The following is an 18600-nucleotide window of genomic DNA, read 5'->3' on the forward strand; positions in this document are numbered from 1 at the left end:
GTGTTACATACAGAGCACACTCCTATTGATTTATCCCAGGCTACATTACAGCTCTTTCTCACATGATGAATGGTGAATGGAATTCTATAGATGATATGGATAATAGATGACTAATGGCCAGCCCAGTTCATTTTTTAAAAATGCAAATACAAATCATCAGCCTCTATATACATCTGTAATACTGGCATGCATCATTTGTCAAGTATACAGCTATCTTTTTTAATCCATCTGATATACATATATAGAAGAAACAACTTTTTAAAAAAGCGAAAAATCAAAGTTTCCCCTCCTCATGTTGTGTGATGTACCAGTGGTTCTTGCAGTACAGTAAGGGTTATGTTAGATAAGGGCCCTAAATCAGAGTGAAGTTTTTTAACATTATATTTTCATGTTATTAGTTCTCAAAATCAACTCCAAAAATATGTGTAAAATGTTGACATTTCTTATGTGTGTAATACAGCTAAAACAGCCTGCGTCCAAATTGTGTACAGGGCATTGAAAACGTCATCATGTTAGTTTTCTGTTTACCTATATGCCCCCATTAAATTCACTGTCAAATTCAAGTCACTGAATATCAAGAATAATTATGTTAACCCTCTTTTTTAGAGAAGTTAGACATTGAATGGGGTCAAATTGACCCCAAAGATAACAGGAAGGTTAATACTAACAGCTGTTTGCCGACTCATCTTATCTGAGATACTGAGTCATCATTTACAAGTAAACGGGCTAAACTAGAAATACAAGCTCTGGTTACATCAGACAGCATATGTGCAACTCTAGACCAGAAGTGTTTCACATCTGGGCATTCGCACACTATGTAAATAAGGGCATTATTACTAAATAATGTGCAAATGGGTGTGGGACAGAACTGGAATTGGAACTGTTTGCTGGGAATCAAATTAAATATATGAATATATTTTAAATTAATCATTTGCTAGTTATAAGTTTTTGGGAAGAGAGGGTTACATTTTACCAAATGTAAGTAATCAACCAAAGCCAGAATTAGCACCTTATTAGATGGCCAGTCAACATCTTTTCTGGTTAAACATTTCTCCAAACGGATCAAACTCCTTTTACCTCCAACATATGAGAAATATATTATATATATTGTTATTTGTCCTCTTCGTACATATATGATAAGGCATTCTGGTTGCTATTTCTTTTCCAGTTTAATTTTGTCGGGAAGCTGCTGGGACCACGGGGAAATTCCATGAAACGTTTACAAGAGGAGACCGGAGTGAAGATGTCCATCCTCGGCAAAGGGTCCATGAGGGATAAAGGCAAGGTAGGATATTGATTTGTTTTGAAATATTGTGTCCCGCCTAGTGTAAGATATGGATCAAAAAAAGAAATATTTACAGAAGCAAAGTGATTGAAATTCCACCAAAGCACAGAAGAGTATTCTAACCAACAACATCTGAGCTGTAACTGAGATGGATAACACCCGGAGTAGAATTAATAGCTTTCAGTTGACAAACATATGTAGGAGAAAATGGGAATGTTTTTTTTTCTGTGTGTTTTTAATAGCACATTCTGTAGTAGTCAATTTTGAATGCAAAGTAATGAATCTCTTTGGCAAAGTCATTTATCCTGCTGACTTGTGGTCCCCCGGAGCCAAAACGTACCCGAGCGTGTACACAGACAGCCTGCTGGATCCGACACTCTGAACAGGTCTCAGTGTGCTGCTATAGAGTTACAACGCCTCCGATTCAGACATCGAGACATGACAAAAGACTTGCAGAGTTACCACCACTTTGTGAAACTGGAGCTGCTTTTCAATACATCAAGAACACGTTGAGGTTAAAATAATGCGGAGGCTGTAACGATCGCTTTAATGCAGGCTTAAAATGATTATATCATAATAAAAATAGATCAAGTGACAACGTGAAAGAGAGCCAGCGTAGAATTATCGCCCGAATCTGCGGCTCCCCTCGGCTTTACAGAGCTTTGTTGCTAGTTTCAGCTCGCTGTTTAGCAGCAACTTTACAGATATTTCCCTCAGGAGCTGGTGGAGACCAAAGACAGAGCTAAATATTGGACTTATGTTCATCAGGTGGCAGAAATGCGACTGGAGCTGTATGTGCATTTTAGTTATTCACAGCCTTGAAACTTTACGACATAAAATATAAACACACAATTTCCCCCTCAGCCGATGGAGCTTCCCAGTTTTTATAGATGCGTATAGCAGGTGCAGTAATAAAGTATATAGAAGGTGCAGTAAGGAAGTACAGTAGTTTATTACTGAAATAAATAATGTAGTTATAAATCTTTTCCCACGTCCAGTCATAGCGCCTGCAGAAAGTGCAACTTTAACCATGCAATCTTCTGGATGACTAAGCATTTGTTAGTCAAATTAATAAAGCCCCAAATTCTTCAACAACTATATGACTTTGTAATTATAAATTACCAGTAATACATTTCCGCGTCAATTTCCATTCAGAGCTAATTGTGAGGCTGAAAGTCTTTCCTCTGACAAAGACTAAAGGCACTGAGACGTCTCTTTACCATCACAGTTTTGAATTGGCCGGTGCAAGAGCTCATTTAAAACTTTGGCTTCCTGCCACTTCCATTCAGTTTACTCATATGCTGTATTAACTTGCCTGCAGTGTATAAAATTAAGTAAACAGGTGCTATAACGTACACAAAATGACAATTTAATTACACACATACAGTGCTTAGGTGGTGATACTGCACCATACAGTTACTTTTTATTTATAAAATATTTGAAATAAATTATAGAATGCCACTATCGCTTAATGGTGCACTGTTTGTTTCACTGAGGGAGATTCACGGTGCCGTGTAGGGGAAAATAATAAACCCCTAACTGTTGTTCCCTACCAAAGGACGGCTACCTAACGATCTGATTTCCCTTGTTTTCCTTTGTGCCATATTGATTGATTTGTACGGCCTGGGTGAGTCTGAAGGACTTTGTGATGAGACTGACACCTTAAGGTCGTGACTGAAAGGCTGTCTGCCACTCGAGGCAGCTGGCCGCGAGGCGGTGCAGGCTTAGCAAAAAGTCCCATCACAAGCAGAAGTTGTCATCACACATTTCTGCCGTCTCATCCAGTTCGACGAGAGGCTGCATCTTTCTAGCCGGCGGGTAATGGCTCAGGTTTGGAGATTTTTGCATCAGAGCAGCCCACCCAGATGTGTTAAACCATATGGTTGGTGAAACACCTCGTGCACAGATATTAGCCTAGTTAAAGCCGACAGTCCTCATTCCACCTTTTCTCCCCCTAGATTACACTGCAAGGTTACAGAGCATTTCATTTCTGACATCCCAGAGTTGTTATTATTTGTGCAAACAAATATTGAACTGATGTATAGCTGTGTGTGCTGCTCCAGTGACAACTCACTGACACAATCACCCGCCCACATGTATGTTTTGATTTGATCCATAACGACTCTCTGACAGTGAATGTGAAGCCTGCTGAAATTTAAGGGGTGCTTTTTAATTAAAGCTGAATTTTCCTGGAGGGTAGATAAACGGCCCTGTGATGCAAGGACACAAGTCTGATCCCTATTGGCTGGGTGAGTGGCAATCAACAGCCACCATCAAGGTGTCCTTGAGCACAGCACTCAACACCCAATTGTTGCAGTGCTGTGGAAGAAAACAGGTTAAAAGAATATATATTTTGTCCAAAATTAAATAAATTACTACATTGTTAAGTATTTAGCAGCACTATTTGTAACTAATACAGTTAGAGACTCCAGGTCCACTTGTAATCAAATTGGGGCTTTATGTGGCCAATTAACTAAACTTAGCTTGACAACTCAGCCACGAGCCTTTAAAGCCAGAGTGAAGCCCCAGGCATGGGCCCCTCAGGGCCCTGGGTTAAGACTGAAAGGTGATTGGGCTTTTCGTGTTATTGGACTTTTGAACACTTTGCATTTGGATCTTGGCTTGAACTTCAATGCCTCCTTGTAGACCTGCTTTAACTTAATACATCTATCCAAACCAAACACCTCTTTGCATTCCAACTTTTTCCTCTGAATTTTTTCTTCTTTTTTTTTTTTTTTTACCATTTATGCCGTGGAGCTCTCTTGCTGGAAGACTCAGACTGATGTTGTGTGGTTGAACTGAGCTACACTAAAACATTAATCCAGTGTTCAACCTGTCAGAAACAAATCTTTGAATGTGAGATTATCTTTGGTTTTAATTTTGCAATATTTATCTAATATGTGATTTCATTATTTCCTTTGACAATAAAGGAATTTCTGATAAAAAGAATATGGAAACCTTGCCAAACCTTTTCTCAACTCGTTTACTGGGATGTAGAGAGATCAATGTTATTCATAATATAGAATCAGGAATCACACAGCACCTGCTGTTTGTCTCTGGCACAGTGATGTCTGCATCATTTCCCCCTTTTTCTCTTCCATCTCCCACACAGACAGAAGGATCTCTGTGTGTGCCTGCTGTTTTATTTATCAAACGTGTCATGCCTCACCTGTCCACCAGGCGTCTTTGCTGTGTCTTCATGCCTTGCACACCTGTCCCTCATCCGTTATTCAGTCTGCTGCCTCCCCCACTGCACCTGGTTGCCTTGTTAGTCCTTTTTGCCTGTTGGTGACTGTATGCCTGTCTGAACACAAACCAAACACCCCATTGAATATTCCCTTTCCTCCTCAATCTGTATGTGACAAAAATTTCCGATTTATTATCAGTCTATATATATTTTTCTGAAGGACAATATTTCTGTCAATTTCCTCTTGAGGAACCTCAAATGCAATCGGCCACCAATCCATTTGCGGAACATTAAGATGACTTGAACTATATGCCATGTCTGGGTCACAAAGATGTCAATCAATTTAAACATTTCCGGGAGCTGTTTTGGAGCGGAGCCTGCAGAGCTTTCTTCACAACAAATCACAAAATGCAATTTCTATTGGAGAGAAAAAAAAGAGAAAATCACTAACAGCATCGCCGGTGCCAGAATCTATGACCAAGCTCTACTATCTAGTCTGTTATTCTTGTCACTTTTCCCTGTAGTTGTCAGATGTGCAGTAATTATTCTCTAGAAGTTAAGTTATTCCCCAGGCAAGTGAAGAAAAAGGGCCTCAGATATGTTTCCGTGTGGTGCGAGTGCCTTCCTACTTGATGAATGTAGTGATTGCTCAAGTACCTCTTGTGTTGGAACTAAATCATAAATGTCATTGTGGGTTGTAGGCTGCCTTTTCAAGAGATGCTCATGATGAAAGGAGGGAAAAAATTTGGACTTGTGTGTCACAGAAAAACCTCTTTATTTTCAAAATTGTTTTCAAGCTGCAATAGAATAGTTGGCTGAATATAATGTTTAACCAAGCTAGCAGCATGGCTCTAGGGGTGGCAGTCATTTGTTTGTTGGGCAGTCTGACATTTTTGGTCCACACTAAAATACCTTTACAACTGTTGGATGGATTCCTGTGACCTGACTTCTCTTGAAATGTAAATCTATAAATGTAAGTCTATCTATACCAAGTACCTGCAAGTACATTAGCTAATGTTAGCATGTTAATATTATACCTACTTAACATCAGCGTGTACAAGAATTGTCATTGAGAGCGCGTTGAATTAGCATTCAGCTCAAACCGCTGCCACTAGCAGTCTCTGAGGCTACCTTCAGCAGAGCAATATCCAAACGATCTCTACTCATTAATAAAATATTAAATGTCCACACAATTGATTGGCAAAAGTATTTTATCCATTATCTAATTCATTTCTGCATAGATGTAATGAAGATAAAAACAGCAGGTGATAATAATTCAACAGAAGCTTTATGTTTTTCAACCTGTATTGTACAATATAAAGAAAACCTATGACACACCATCATGCAATAGTTATTGCTACATGTTAACCCACACACGTTTGTAATGCGGTAGGTGTTTTAACACACTATTATGAAGTAATAGTGTGGAGTACAAATCCTTCACTTGCCCTCTTTTTTCACAGGAAGAAGAATTGAGGAAAAGCGGGGAAGCCAAATACGCCCATCTGAGTAATGATCTTCACGTTTTAATTGAAGTCTTTGCCCCACCTGGAGAAGCCTATTCCCGCATGAGTCACGCCTTGGAGGAGATTAAAAAATTCCTAGTTCCAGTAAGTTTAATACTTTTTTTTTTCTCCTCCTAATTTCCATTCCTGTGTGGTACATGAATATCAGACATTACTGCTGACTAAATAATTTCCCCACCAGGCTTATTAATACAAAGAGTTTACAGCATCCAGGGTTTGTTAACATAAGAGTAAGATATGCCTGAAGTTTTTCCTTACATACGGATGAAAAATAATGTATTCAACAATTAAAGTGCAGTATGGAAAAACTCGCTAGACTCCAGCAACTTTCAGCCCGGAGAACTTAGCAATAATTAATGTGCATGTTGTGTACTCTTGCTGAGTTCAAGCTGTAAATATTAATCAAACTTTGCCAATGTGACAACCCTAATAGAGGAGCTGTGCTGCATGAGTGTCCTTTACGGGGTTCATGCTTTCTTCCTATAGCGAGCCGATGTTCTTGTGAGCATTTAGCAGGTTTACTTCCACACAGTGTTTACAGGAATATAAATCTATTGGCAGAGTCTCAACTCTGGCTTCACTGCAGTACCTTGAGAAAAGAAGAGGTATTCTAAGTTATTCTAATAACAATGCAGCAATATGTTCTAATTAGTGTACACACACAGGATTGGCTGTTATGCTTTTCTTTTTAAAATCAGTGCACACATTCAATAAGCAGTTGCTGGACAACAGTTTGAGTCTTTTGTAAAAAAAAATATATATCAACAGAACTAATTATGCTGAAGAAGAAGCCAATTCACTAGGATTTAACCAAGTTTAAAATAAAATGGGCTGAAAATCATGTGGATGAAAATGAACTGAAAATGAACTGTTTTCTGTTTTTCTGCCTTATTTGGGGGGAAAACATTTGCAGGTGGAAGTCGACAATAAAACTTGCTGATTTATTATTATTACATGCTAATGGATATTGCGGGGGAAAACATGCTGCTTAATCATGATCTTACTTCCTCTCATTGTCTTTTCACATTGAGTATGAACCAAACCCCAGAATATTAAGTGAAGTTAAAAAAAAACAGTAAAACATCCCTTTGTCTGTGAATTCAGCTTCTATGCCCCATAACGAAAAAATAAAAGATAAAGACCACACCATCTATTTCATAGCACGTGCTTGCTGCTTTGGGGATCTTATAGATTTGCAAATAAACTGCACAACAGGCATCTGTCAGTATCCATGGTGACAGATGTTTCCTGCCTCTGGAGGAGAGTGGCATGCGTGTCCTGCTGTTTATCTCATTTTTATGGCTGCACTGTGTATTAACAGAGACTGTTACTGTGTCGTCAGAGTGCAACTTCTACTGATTGCTATTGGGGATTGGTTCTGTTGAAATAATCAGCACGGGTCTGACAACTTGTTGTTAGTGCAACTTGTAATTTGTATTTTTCCGAAAGGCAGAATAATGTAAATGTGTTTATTTGATTTGATTAATTAAAAAGGAGCTCCACTGATTTTACACATCAAAGTCTGGTGTCTGGTGGCGGGGACTACTAGTGCATGAAAAAAATGAAAAAAAGTCTTGAAAAGGCTTTTGTGGCTCCAGAGGGGGACGTGTGGAGAAATAAATTGCCTGAAATGTCACTTGAGGCAATTTGGTTGGTCGGTTGGTTGAAAATTAGAAAAAAAAACAAGCTTACAAGACCTTTTTCCAGTGCTCATCTCTCTTGTGATCTCCTAACAGTCAGTGTTTGAGTTGCATTGTGGGTAATAGGTAATAGGTCTGACAAGCAGGAAGAATGCATTTGATCCATTTTAAACTGTGTATTGTGAGCTCACCAATGTCAGCAGAGAGGGATCGGTGGCCTCCTATTTTTAAGATATCAGATTGTTGTCAGCTCAGCGTGTAAAATGTGGGATGCACCAAATAAAAGCTGGCCCGGGAGGAGAGACGGACCGAATTTATGATCCAGCTACAAACGTGCCTGATTCTAGCCAGCTGGTGTGCAACACTATTGCTTCTCTTTGCCAGCCTATCAGGGAAACTAGTGCTGCTCCAGTGGCCCTGCTTGTGTGAAATTAGGCTTCAGAAACCGAACTCAAACCAAACTGGACTTCCCACAATGCCACGGTGTAGTTAAGCCACTAACACTGCCGGTCGCAGCTTTGTGAGTTGTGCCACAATCATTTCTTCTATTAACGTCTACTCCTTTCCCCTCTCAAAAACTCAAATGTGTTCAATCTTCTCCTAAAATAAAAATCCATTTGAATGTGGCAACACCCCCATAATGTCTGAAAATAAATTTCTTGAATAAAAAAAGCTGCTTCTCACTGAGCTCATATCTACAAAACAGGAAAAACTAATATTCATTTCATTCCCTTCTGATAAAACCTTCCTTATGTGGCGTGTGCGCATTTTATTCTGATATAAATCACAATTATAAAAAAAAAAAAAAATCACAATCGCATGAACAAGCTGTGTGACCATTTCCAATTACAATTTAACATGCATCATTAGTGTATGTTGTGTTATTCATTTAGTCCCGGAGCAGAAATAGATCACACAGGCCGCCAAGAAGTACAGTTTGTCTGACTGTGAGCTTCATCAGTCTTTCAAGAGACTGAGGAGAGAGAGAGCTCGTCTGAGCAGGAGTCCTCAGATCTGCTGCGGAGCAAAAACTGACGACAGAATCGCTGTCAGTGCTGTCAGCTCACAGGTATGCACACTAGAAGAGAAAAAGACGCAAACAGGAACCTAATCAGCGGAATACGGTGTGTACAGGATGAGAGCGACACGGGGGGGATGGAGGACGGGGGCTCCTGCTCTCAGCTGGATGAGCTTCATCTCGGGCCCAACCTGGCACAGAGATGGTGACACACAGATGCTTGAACGAGATAACGCATGAGCACAGCTCAAACAAAATGAAGACTTAGAAACATCCAAATCGACACTCTTCTTCTTCTTCTTCCACAAAACTTAACAAACAACACCTCAAAATGCTGACACATTCCTTTCCTTTGGATCAACTGGCCTGATGTGCTTTGGGAGGTAAAAAGCCTCTTTCATTAGGTGTCAAGCAGGACTGTGATTGTTTCTCTTCTTTAGTGTTTAGACGCGGCAAGGCCTGTGCACTACAGGGATTCACATCGTCTCTCAGAAAATAGATATATTTCTGCAATATGGGTGCATATTTGTAAAACCTCGCATCCCTGCAAATTGACCCGTGTGCCTGCTGTGTGAGTGAACATGATGTATTACACACTTAAATTCTGCCCATCCAGCACTGCAGACACAACACTTTGTGAGTTATTTTGGTCAGCTGATGTGACACAAGATACATTTCAACACACATTTCTTTTAGCTCTCGCAAACTGAAATCTGCTCGTTCACCCCACCAGGTCAATCTTTCAATATGCTGCATTCTACCACTGCATTTCCAATGCATCTCGTGTGTGATAAATAGCGACCCCCCATATAGTATCAAAAAGTACCTGTAGCTACCATGAGTTAACCATATTAGCAATTCAACAAAGACCACAAACAATCAGATTGATTTGATGCCTTCCTTTGTTTATCTCTTGAAATATTTTGTTTTTGTGGGAGACATGTATTTATTCAGTGAGATCACGTCGCTAAATGCCCCACGGTCTCAGAGGAAATCTCTTCCACTTAGATCAATCAACAAAAACCGTCGAATTAATTTTTGTTGTTTTTGTCAGAAAATGTCCAAGGACGATCCTGCAGTCAACAGCCTCCAATCACGGGGATAGACGATAGATAAAGCGTACAAAGCAAGAAAATCAGTCAACACAGCCAGCAACAGAAACACGTAGAAGACGCAAACACAATGGGCCATGCTTCATGTGCCCACCCCTTGTATTCGAAGTCATTCGGCTCTGTGAAGGGCATCGTGGGTGTGTACAAGGTCATGCATGGTCAGAGTTAATCTCAGTGGGCAAACAGTCCGACCCGAGAAGCCTCAGCGTTGGGTTTATCTCCTCATGTCAACAGTCCGCGTGTACAAGCTCCAGCAGATCTGTTGTGCTTTGGATAAGCTTTCCAATTAAAAGCCTTGCCAGTCTCCTTCAAACCATCAGAACGCTGTAGGTTGTATTAATTCATTAACATGAGAAGCACATATGTGTGGCGTGTGGCGAGTCTTTTGAAAATCTACCGCAAGGATCATGGTCATATGATACATATCCTATTACCATAAAAGGAAAGCTGGGACAACGTGACAGGAAAACGATGCTGCAGTTGGTGTCATGCATACGGTACACTGGTCGTTCAAGATGTCACGTATTGAATTCAATATTCAAAAATATTCGTGACAATATATGCCGTTTTCCTTTATCAATAATTTGGCATCATTGAACCTCCCTATAGGAGAATATCAAATGATGGTCATAAAGCGACACAATCAATAGAAACCCATACGTATCTAAATGTGGTGGTTGAAGATCCAAACATGTTCTGGTCTCATCTGGTCCAGGATCAAAGTCAAACTCTTCATTAAAGGTCCCTTCCAGATGTGTTTAAGACAGAAATACTCAGCTTGAAATGCATCTGCTTGAAATATTGCATCAGATCGGATTTTCTTCAGTTTGAAACCTGCATTGTGTACATTCATATTTACTGACTCTCCCTCACTGCATTTGTTCAGTCCCAAACGTTGCTCCATAGCGTTAGGGATCAAAAACTCCACAGGGAACCTTTAAACGTTGGTTTCGCTTCACTTAAAAGTCCATTATCATGGCAGGTTGACTGGAGGCGAGTTTCCACATCACACAAGTCATACTGGACAACGATTGGCTACCAAACTAGTTAGTAGTAGTAGTAGTCGTAGGTGTCTTAAACTCAGATTTCAGGTAACCACAGAGGAGCTACCACTCTTCAGCACATGAATGTGAAAACAGCCTTCAAGCGTCAAACCTAACCATTGTGCACGGTGAAGGTCAAACATCCAAGTGGAGTGGAAATAAGTAAAAACACTTTGGAGTGCAGGAGGACTTAAAGCGTTTTGAGGTTGATGCTGAAAGGACCCTGCAATATGTGAGAATCAGGGATGAGAAAAATGATTACACCAACAATGTGATTGCCCATTGGCTGCCTTTACTTTCCACACATTAGACAATTGAGTTTGCGATGTACAGAAAAGTATTTAAAATCTAATAATATGCTTCTGTTAAAAATCTGAAAATGTTTGAAAACGATGGAAAAACCCATAATAGCATGAAAAGAAGGTGAAATAAAAAGGTGAAGATATTAATCTGAATGATTATAGTGTGTGTGTCATAGCTGTGATCTCACACACAAAGAGAGATACTCTCACACACACCCACTAGTGCTGTGTCCTTCACTTATCAATGCAGTTCACCACACAGAACCCTATCTGATGAATCAATGTGCAGTTTGCTTACAAGTCAGTCATGTAGGAGAAACTATAAAAGGCTAACTGAATGATTCATGTGGACCTTTGTTACATTTCTGGGAACTTGCAAAGTGAATCTATTTATTTTAAAATGTTGTCGTCAAAGTTTCAGAACGTGGCCGTGAAAAACATAGACGACCGAAGATATTGCTCACTGCCCCCATTACTTGTTAAAAATCATTTTGCCAAATGTTGTGAGCTTTGCTTATGCGTTTGGGAGAAATAAGCCTGTTTATATGTCAGCAATGACAAGATAATGAATACTGTTTCGTCTATTTTCCTATCTGCCACATAATGATCCATATCATATCGGGTTGAGGGAAAACGGTTCACAATCACAAGATAGCGATATTCCGCAGAATGTTGTGGCAAACGTCCATTACGGACTGTGTGCAAACAAAATAAGCAATATATTTATGTTGCTTTAAAGTGACAGGTAGGTTATTTGTTTTCAATTTAAATTCTCTTTTATGTCATCTTTCTTCTCAACCTAATGGTTTGTGAAATTATTATGAAATCTTGTTGCTTATTTTGTCTTCCAGCCACCCAGAAGGCAATTTGTAAAAATAAAAACCACACTAGTTCTGCAATAACAGCAAAAATAGTAATATAATCACACTAACTTACTGCTAACAAAGCATCCACGGCTCTTTTGAGGAATATTCATATTCCTACATTCCTAATCTATCTGCTGCATTTTGTGTCCAAACATGACCTAAAGACAACATCCCTCATCGAGTATTCAACACTCAGCGGCGCCATGTGGTTCCAAGATCATTTTGATTAGGCGACGTTTGCTGCTGTTGCAAGCATCTGTTGCAGTCAAAAGACAAATGTCCTTGTTTTTGAGACATGCTGTATTTTGTTTCCCGCAGGACTACAATGACGAGATTAGACAGGAGCAACTGAGAGAGCTCTCGCTGCTGAACGGCTCTGACGAGTCGAGCCGAGGGAGGAGCGCGCCGGGGAGGAGCGTACGCCCGGCGACCGCCACACCGTCTGGGTAAAGCACTAAATACACATCCTGGGCCAGAAAAGGTCTCTGAAGGAGGTTTTTACGTGAATAATGAATGCTTCTTCTGAAGGTTACTATACTTATGAAAGATTTGGCAGTTTTAATCCAGGACACTTCTGCTGTAAAAGTGGAACTTCACGCTCAATACTTTTTTTTGTTATAGGCTAAGACTTTTTTCCGACAATTGCAAAATGTAGTTCACATAATGGTGAACATTCAAAAGGGCTATTTCCAATCATTAGGGATATTTTTTCAGACTTGACAACCCTGCCAATCATTTTCTTTGGAAGTACAAGATGTCATCTTCTAAATATCGTTCTTCTAAACTGATAACACAGTCGCTGTTATGTTGAAAAACATAAGTAACAAGAAATGTATTTAACTGATTGACTCATAATATTGGCGAATACTATATTCAAACGTCCAAATATGCAAAATCAAACATCAAATGATGTCTTTTTTTAAACATTTTCATGTAGAGATTTCCCACTGGTTACTGCTAATGGCTTGTTCCTCTAAATAAAGTTGAGATGAGTCACAGAATATATAAAAAGACCGTTGTATTCCATTAAATCAGTTTGTAATCACCCTTCAACCTGACACGTTTGTTATTCACAGCAACATGCTTTCTAAAACTACATTTTGGTGCACAGTGTTGCGGATGACAAATACACGGTTTAATAATAAAGGAGGAAGTAGCCACCTTCATGGTGAATTTTCAGATTAATTGGTTCACTGCAAACATCTCAATATATCATAGCTTGTTTTTAGTTCTCTTCCTCCTCGGGTTGTAGTTAATCGTTTTAAACAGCACTTCCTTTTCATTTTTTTCCCAGTTATACCTTCTTAATAACTCAAACATAGGTCGATTTTTTCCTGTGCTGTAGCTCGAAGGGATTTTAGGGACGCATGCAGGATTGGCTACAGAACAACTTAATGTGAGCGAGTATCTGATTGGCTGAGTGCGTGAGTGCAGCTGCTCGGGTGAAACGCCTGCCTCATCCAGTCTCCTTTTAACTTCCTTTCTAGAGCAAATTGTCCATAATCTACCTGAGCCGTGGCGGTCCCTCGGGAGTAACCATGCAGGTACCATTTGCCATGACAGCCTGGCCTAATTCAGGCTGCACATATAGATGAGCTAAATCCTGCAGTAACACGGGGACGCTCCCAGTTTAAAGTCACCACCACCACCGATACCCAGATTGTCTCCTTATGGCGCAACGATAAGCTGTCATTGTTAAACTCCATGAAAAATATGCACCAGTAATTCCCCTTTGAGTGTCTGTATTTTTGTATCACAATAGGCTGCTACCTAGTGAAGGACGTGCCAGATGAAGAAAGAGTATCCCGGCCCACCTACATCACGCTGCTGTTAAAATGCTAAGTTAGCAGACAATGGACGGCTTTGAGATGCTAAATCCACCCTTCAATCCCTGCCATAATTATGTGGTTCTGCCACTGGACAGTCACACCTTCATAAAAGAAAACAATCCACCTAAAACGCCTCAAGCCTTCCAATGTTCTTTGGCCTTTAATGTCTCTATACTGGACAGTGCTGAATAAGTCTCTGTGTGTCTACAACCTGAGTGTATTCTGCAGCTTCGGGCAGACGGAGGTGTGATTTTTGTACAAACACATGCTAGGCAACGCTCCATGCTGTTGTTGAAAGAGCCACGCTGCATCCCACAGGCGTGACTGCAGAGCTGACAAAGACACAAAGTGACACTCCTGAGCCGTCTGATCATTACAAGATCTACCTCAGTGCCAGCAGAGCTTATGCTTATCTGGCGTTTCACCCGATTTCCTAATGTCTTATTAACTCCACTTTTTCACTGAAATCACAACGCTTATTCATACATGTTGTGTGGTAGGATTCTCAAAGCAAATCAATGCCGTGTTTGTCTGCTTGTTTGCATTACCAGGGGCCTCAGAGGCAAAGGAAGGAGTGCAGCAGCACCTCGGGGGGCAGCGGCAGCGGCGCACGGCAAACTTCCCACGACTGTTTTAACGAGGGAGGCACAAGCTCCAAGAGCCAGGGGGGCGGCAGGGAGTGCAGGATACAGGCCCCCGCTGTTAGCAGTCACACACGAATCATACGACGACTATGTAAGTCCAATCCTCTTTGCACACACTGGAGAGTATTGCTGATAATAATTTCACTTGAACTGTGTGGAAATCAGACTTGCTTTTAATCCCCTTTCATGTGATCTGGGTGAGTCTTGCTTTACAAGGAGAGGTAGGGCATTCAGGGACATGTGTTTTAACAATTAGTCCAAAAATATTTTATTTAATTAACTCCAATTTTAAAAGCATACCATACTTTATTTAATGATCTTCCAGGCTGCCCCTGGTTACAGTTGCAATAGGAATTATTCATTCCCCCCCACAGATTCACCAGTGAGCAAGATTTGGCTTTGGATGACTTCTTTATCAGTGATACATAGAATCAAGGCAGAAAATATATGATATAGTATTCCTGTGTCACAGTATATTTTTTCACAATTATTATGATATTGCTGTTTTTAGAACCTTCTGGCCTAAAGTGGAGTAAAAACATAACTAAGCCTTTGGGAACTCAATCATGATTTAATTTGCTTCTGCTGTGATGCCTAAACCCCACCCATGAAGGTGATTCAATCAAGATTTCCCAAAAAGTTAAGATACACCGTTGGGTGCATTATATTGAAGTTTAAAACTTAAGGTACAGCTGCAAACCTGGACAAGTGCGTCAGGGGCAACTAGCACTGAATAAATAAGGACTTCATGGCCGGACTCCAGTCCGGACCACAAGGAACATCAAAGGTCAACTAGAATATGCCAGGAGCAATTTGGATAGGAGCGTTTTGGGAGACACTCTCTGGACTGATGAATGTGAGAAAGGCCGGGCTTATGACTAGAAGAATACAATCCCCACGGTCAAGCATGGAGGTGGGTCATCGATGATGATGAGGGTTTTTCTGCTGCAGAAACTGGTAATCTTGACTGTGTACCGGTCATCATGGATTCCCAGAAATACCAGATCATTTTAAAGAGGAATGTGATGCCCTCTGTTGAAAAACAATGGTCCCAATCACACCTCCAAAGTCAGCTTGGCTAAGAAACAGATCCTGGAATGTCCTGGAGCGGCCTTCTCAGTCACCGGATTTGAACCTATTGAAAATCTTTGGTGGGATTTAAAGAAGGCAGTTGCTGCAAGGACGCCGTCATACAACAATGAATGAATGAAGAATGAGCGAAGAATGAGTGAAATCCAAAGGGTTAATACCAGGAATCTTTGAGTCAACTCCATAGGACAAGTGACGAGCAAACATGACGTAGTGTGATGTGAACTTAGTCACACATTAAATATGGAACCGCACCAGATGTCAGCGCCTGGAGAGAGAGCTTTTAAACCAGTGGATGCTTGCAACGAGTCGCTTTCCATTTTGTGGTGTAATAAATGGATAAAAATGGCTGCCAGAAAAGTGCTATAGGTAACATCGCTACAAGTAATCTGGCAAACACATGAAGCTCTGCATTGTGAATAGCTGGACCACTTCCTCCTCGTGGAGGTGCTATGACTTGACCAGTAGTCAATCTTTGTTCAACATCACATGAAATAGTGATGGGATCCATATAGGAAAAAAAATACTCAAAGCCCTAGATAAAAGCATGCTTGTCCTTAGATCTTGGAATTTTCTCAAGGTCATTTTTGAAAAGAATAAGTTTCATCCAAATGAGAAAAGGCAACGCTTTTACCAGTCTATTTCCTCAGAGCCTTCCTACTAAGCAAAGCCCCCATGTGTGCTGGCAATTGAAGATTGGGCTGTCTGCATGGGGAAATGCACAAGCGCAGTCTCATTACCAAACCAAATTGAGTTCTGATGTAGAGCCTGTGTATTTCTGAGGAGTAAAAAGCGAGGCATTTCTTCTCTTTGTAATTGGAGGTTGGAAAGAAGGGTGGGAGCGCAGAGACTAGGGGATTATGGAAAGATGAGTTTGTCCTGAACATTTTCTTCCCTCATATCTCACTTTGCAATTTTTTTTCTACTACATTACACAATTTTCTTCAAGCGTGTTTCCAGAAACGTGTCGCGACCTCTTTATACGAAAAGGTCCAGGTTTGTTTTTGCGTTTTTTTCTGAGTATACAAGATGCCGTAGAATGGCTTGAAACACAATAATAAATCAACAACAAGAGATGTGTCTTTGTTGCTACTTCCTCTATTCGTCTTTGGAAAGGAAAAAAAAAAAGAAAGTAGTGTAGTGTGTATGGGTATCGTGTAGATTTCTCCAGGGAGCGTTGATTGATAGACTCTGTCAAACTGTCAGTCTGTCTCATAAAAGTGATACTGTGAGATTGTCCATAATTGTATCTAATCGAGGGTGGTATTGATTTAAAACTTCAATGGAAAGTGTGAGGAAGCTGGAAGTAGTCGTGTATCATTTTTTATGCCTGCACGCCGATGACAGCCGTAGCCGGAGGCATGATGTTTTCCGGCTGTCCGTCTGTCCGTCCGGTCCATTCTCATAAACAAGATATCTCAGGAACGGCTGGAGTACAGCTGGAGGATATGGCAACAAATACATGGAATAACCACATGGTGCAGCCTATATTTCTTTACTGCTGTGTGAATGAAATACTTGACAATGTACTGAGCATCTTCTGATTTAATTAAGACATTTAGTGCCAAATGAAAATGAGATGAAGTTTCAAGGGAAATTAAAGAGAGAAAAACAAAAAAGAATTAATATTTCCAGCTAAATACTCTGTCTTTACATTCATGCACATAAACAGAGTAATCAGATTAAGACAATAGTCTCATTTAACTACAGTGTTCCCAAAAGCAGAATTCTTATCAATTCAGATTATCATCATCAATTTACATAATTGCATGTCATGATATCTCCATATCTGATTTTGACCACCTGGAATCCAGGATGAATTTAATTAGATTTTGGAGATCAAAAGTCAAGGTCACTGTGACCTCACAAAACATGTTTTTGGCCATAATTTGAGAATAATTATGCTAATTATTCACACAAATGTCTAATAGGATAAAATGATGATGTTATGACATTTTTGACGGATATTGGATGTAACCTGCGACATGACTGGTTGGCGGAGGCAAATTCTAGCTGCTTTATAATTTATGAATTTAACGTTTCTCACACGGATCTCACCTCACCTTAGTTTTCTATGTTCCTCCCAGAGTTGAGTTGTTTTTGCAATGACTCAAGTTTGATTCTGCCATTCAGGCGTACAGAATGCTGCAATATTTTACTTGTTGAACAGTCGCTGAAACCACATAAAGCAGTCGAACCGAAAGCAAAAACACATTTGCACTCTTCAATGTTTGACACAACATTTTTTATTAAGGCTGTTATAGGATAAGACTGTTGCTACTATTCCCACACATTTTTTTAAATATTTAATTTGTGTAAATTAATTGTTAAATTAACGAGGAATTAAAAAACATCTTTCTCTCTCCTTTTACGCTCAACACAACTTAACAAAGTAACATCACTGCATAATCTTCCACCAGACGGTGATTTGCATAAGATCGCTCATCTATAACCAGCACGTACGCATGTATTTATGCATGCATCATGTAGCTTGCAGTCGTTGTGTTGAGTGAGTGAATGAATGACAGACTGTTAATCTGAACTGTACAATTGGGGCGAGGTGCCCATAAACAGTTCCTGTGTTTCTGCTGTGGAGCAGGTCATCATTGTAACAGAGATTCCTCCGGAGACGCTACTGATTAATGGACTCTGTCGCGCTGTCACTGTTGTAAAACTAATACAGTGACAGTGACCATTATTGTAGCAACCGAAGGTATCTCTTCCACGAAATGATTTACAAACATTTTCACAGGTTGAGGTCGTTATTGTGTTAGTTTCATCTTTTGGGGCTGATGCACTTTCGTAACAGATTCTTTACATGTCAGGATTATGAAATCCTCCGAATCCAGAGACTGATCTTTGTCAGGCTTTTTCAAATTTCTGGAAAAGATGTTAAAGGCAAACGTGGCGGTACTACCAAATCACCTGCTGTGTCGATATCTCCGTCTCATGCTGGGAAGCACCAGTGGGCTACAGCACCATGCTAGATAAATTGCCCTATAAGCCTTATAGTAATTCGGCATTAACATCCATAATGGATCAATTGATTATAGGCCAAT

General features: G+C 40.1%; 1 protein-coding gene and 1 long non-coding RNA gene across 3 annotated transcripts in view; one reads left to right on the forward strand and one right to left on the reverse strand.

Moving 5' to 3' along the window:
* The window catches only part of khdrbs2 (KH domain containing, RNA binding, signal transduction associated 2), a 52981-nt gene that overhangs the window by 21483 nt on the left and 12898 nt on the right, over window positions 1–18600 (forward strand). For both annotated transcript variants that reach the window (XR_014597910.1, XM_084020630.1), the window contains exons 3-6: window positions 1169–1285; window positions 5936–6082; window positions 12298–12425; window positions 14360–14543. Coding sequence is in view for 1 of the 2 variants with exons in the window: in XM_084020630.1 (XP_083876756.1) it covers window positions 1169–1285; window positions 5936–6082; window positions 12298–12425; window positions 14360–14543 (576 nt within the window). In the remaining variant the exon portion in view is untranslated. The remainder of the gene's footprint in view (window positions 1–1168; window positions 1286–5935; window positions 6083–12297; window positions 12426–14359; window positions 14544–18600) is intronic.
* LOC311020542 overlaps window positions 1–18600 on the reverse strand; it is a 66046-nt gene that overhangs the window by 18090 nt on the left and 29356 nt on the right. Inside the window, exon 2 of the long non-coding RNA XR_014597911.1 lies at window positions 4455–4589. This is a non-coding gene — a long non-coding RNA (uncharacterized lncRNA). The remainder of the gene's footprint in view (window positions 1–4454; window positions 4590–18600) is intronic.

Source organism: Eutrigla gurnardus, assembly GCF_963514095.1.
Source record: "Eutrigla gurnardus genome assembly, chromosome: 11".
Taxonomy (NCBI): Eukaryota; Metazoa; Chordata; class Actinopteri; order Perciformes; family Triglidae; genus Eutrigla; species Eutrigla gurnardus.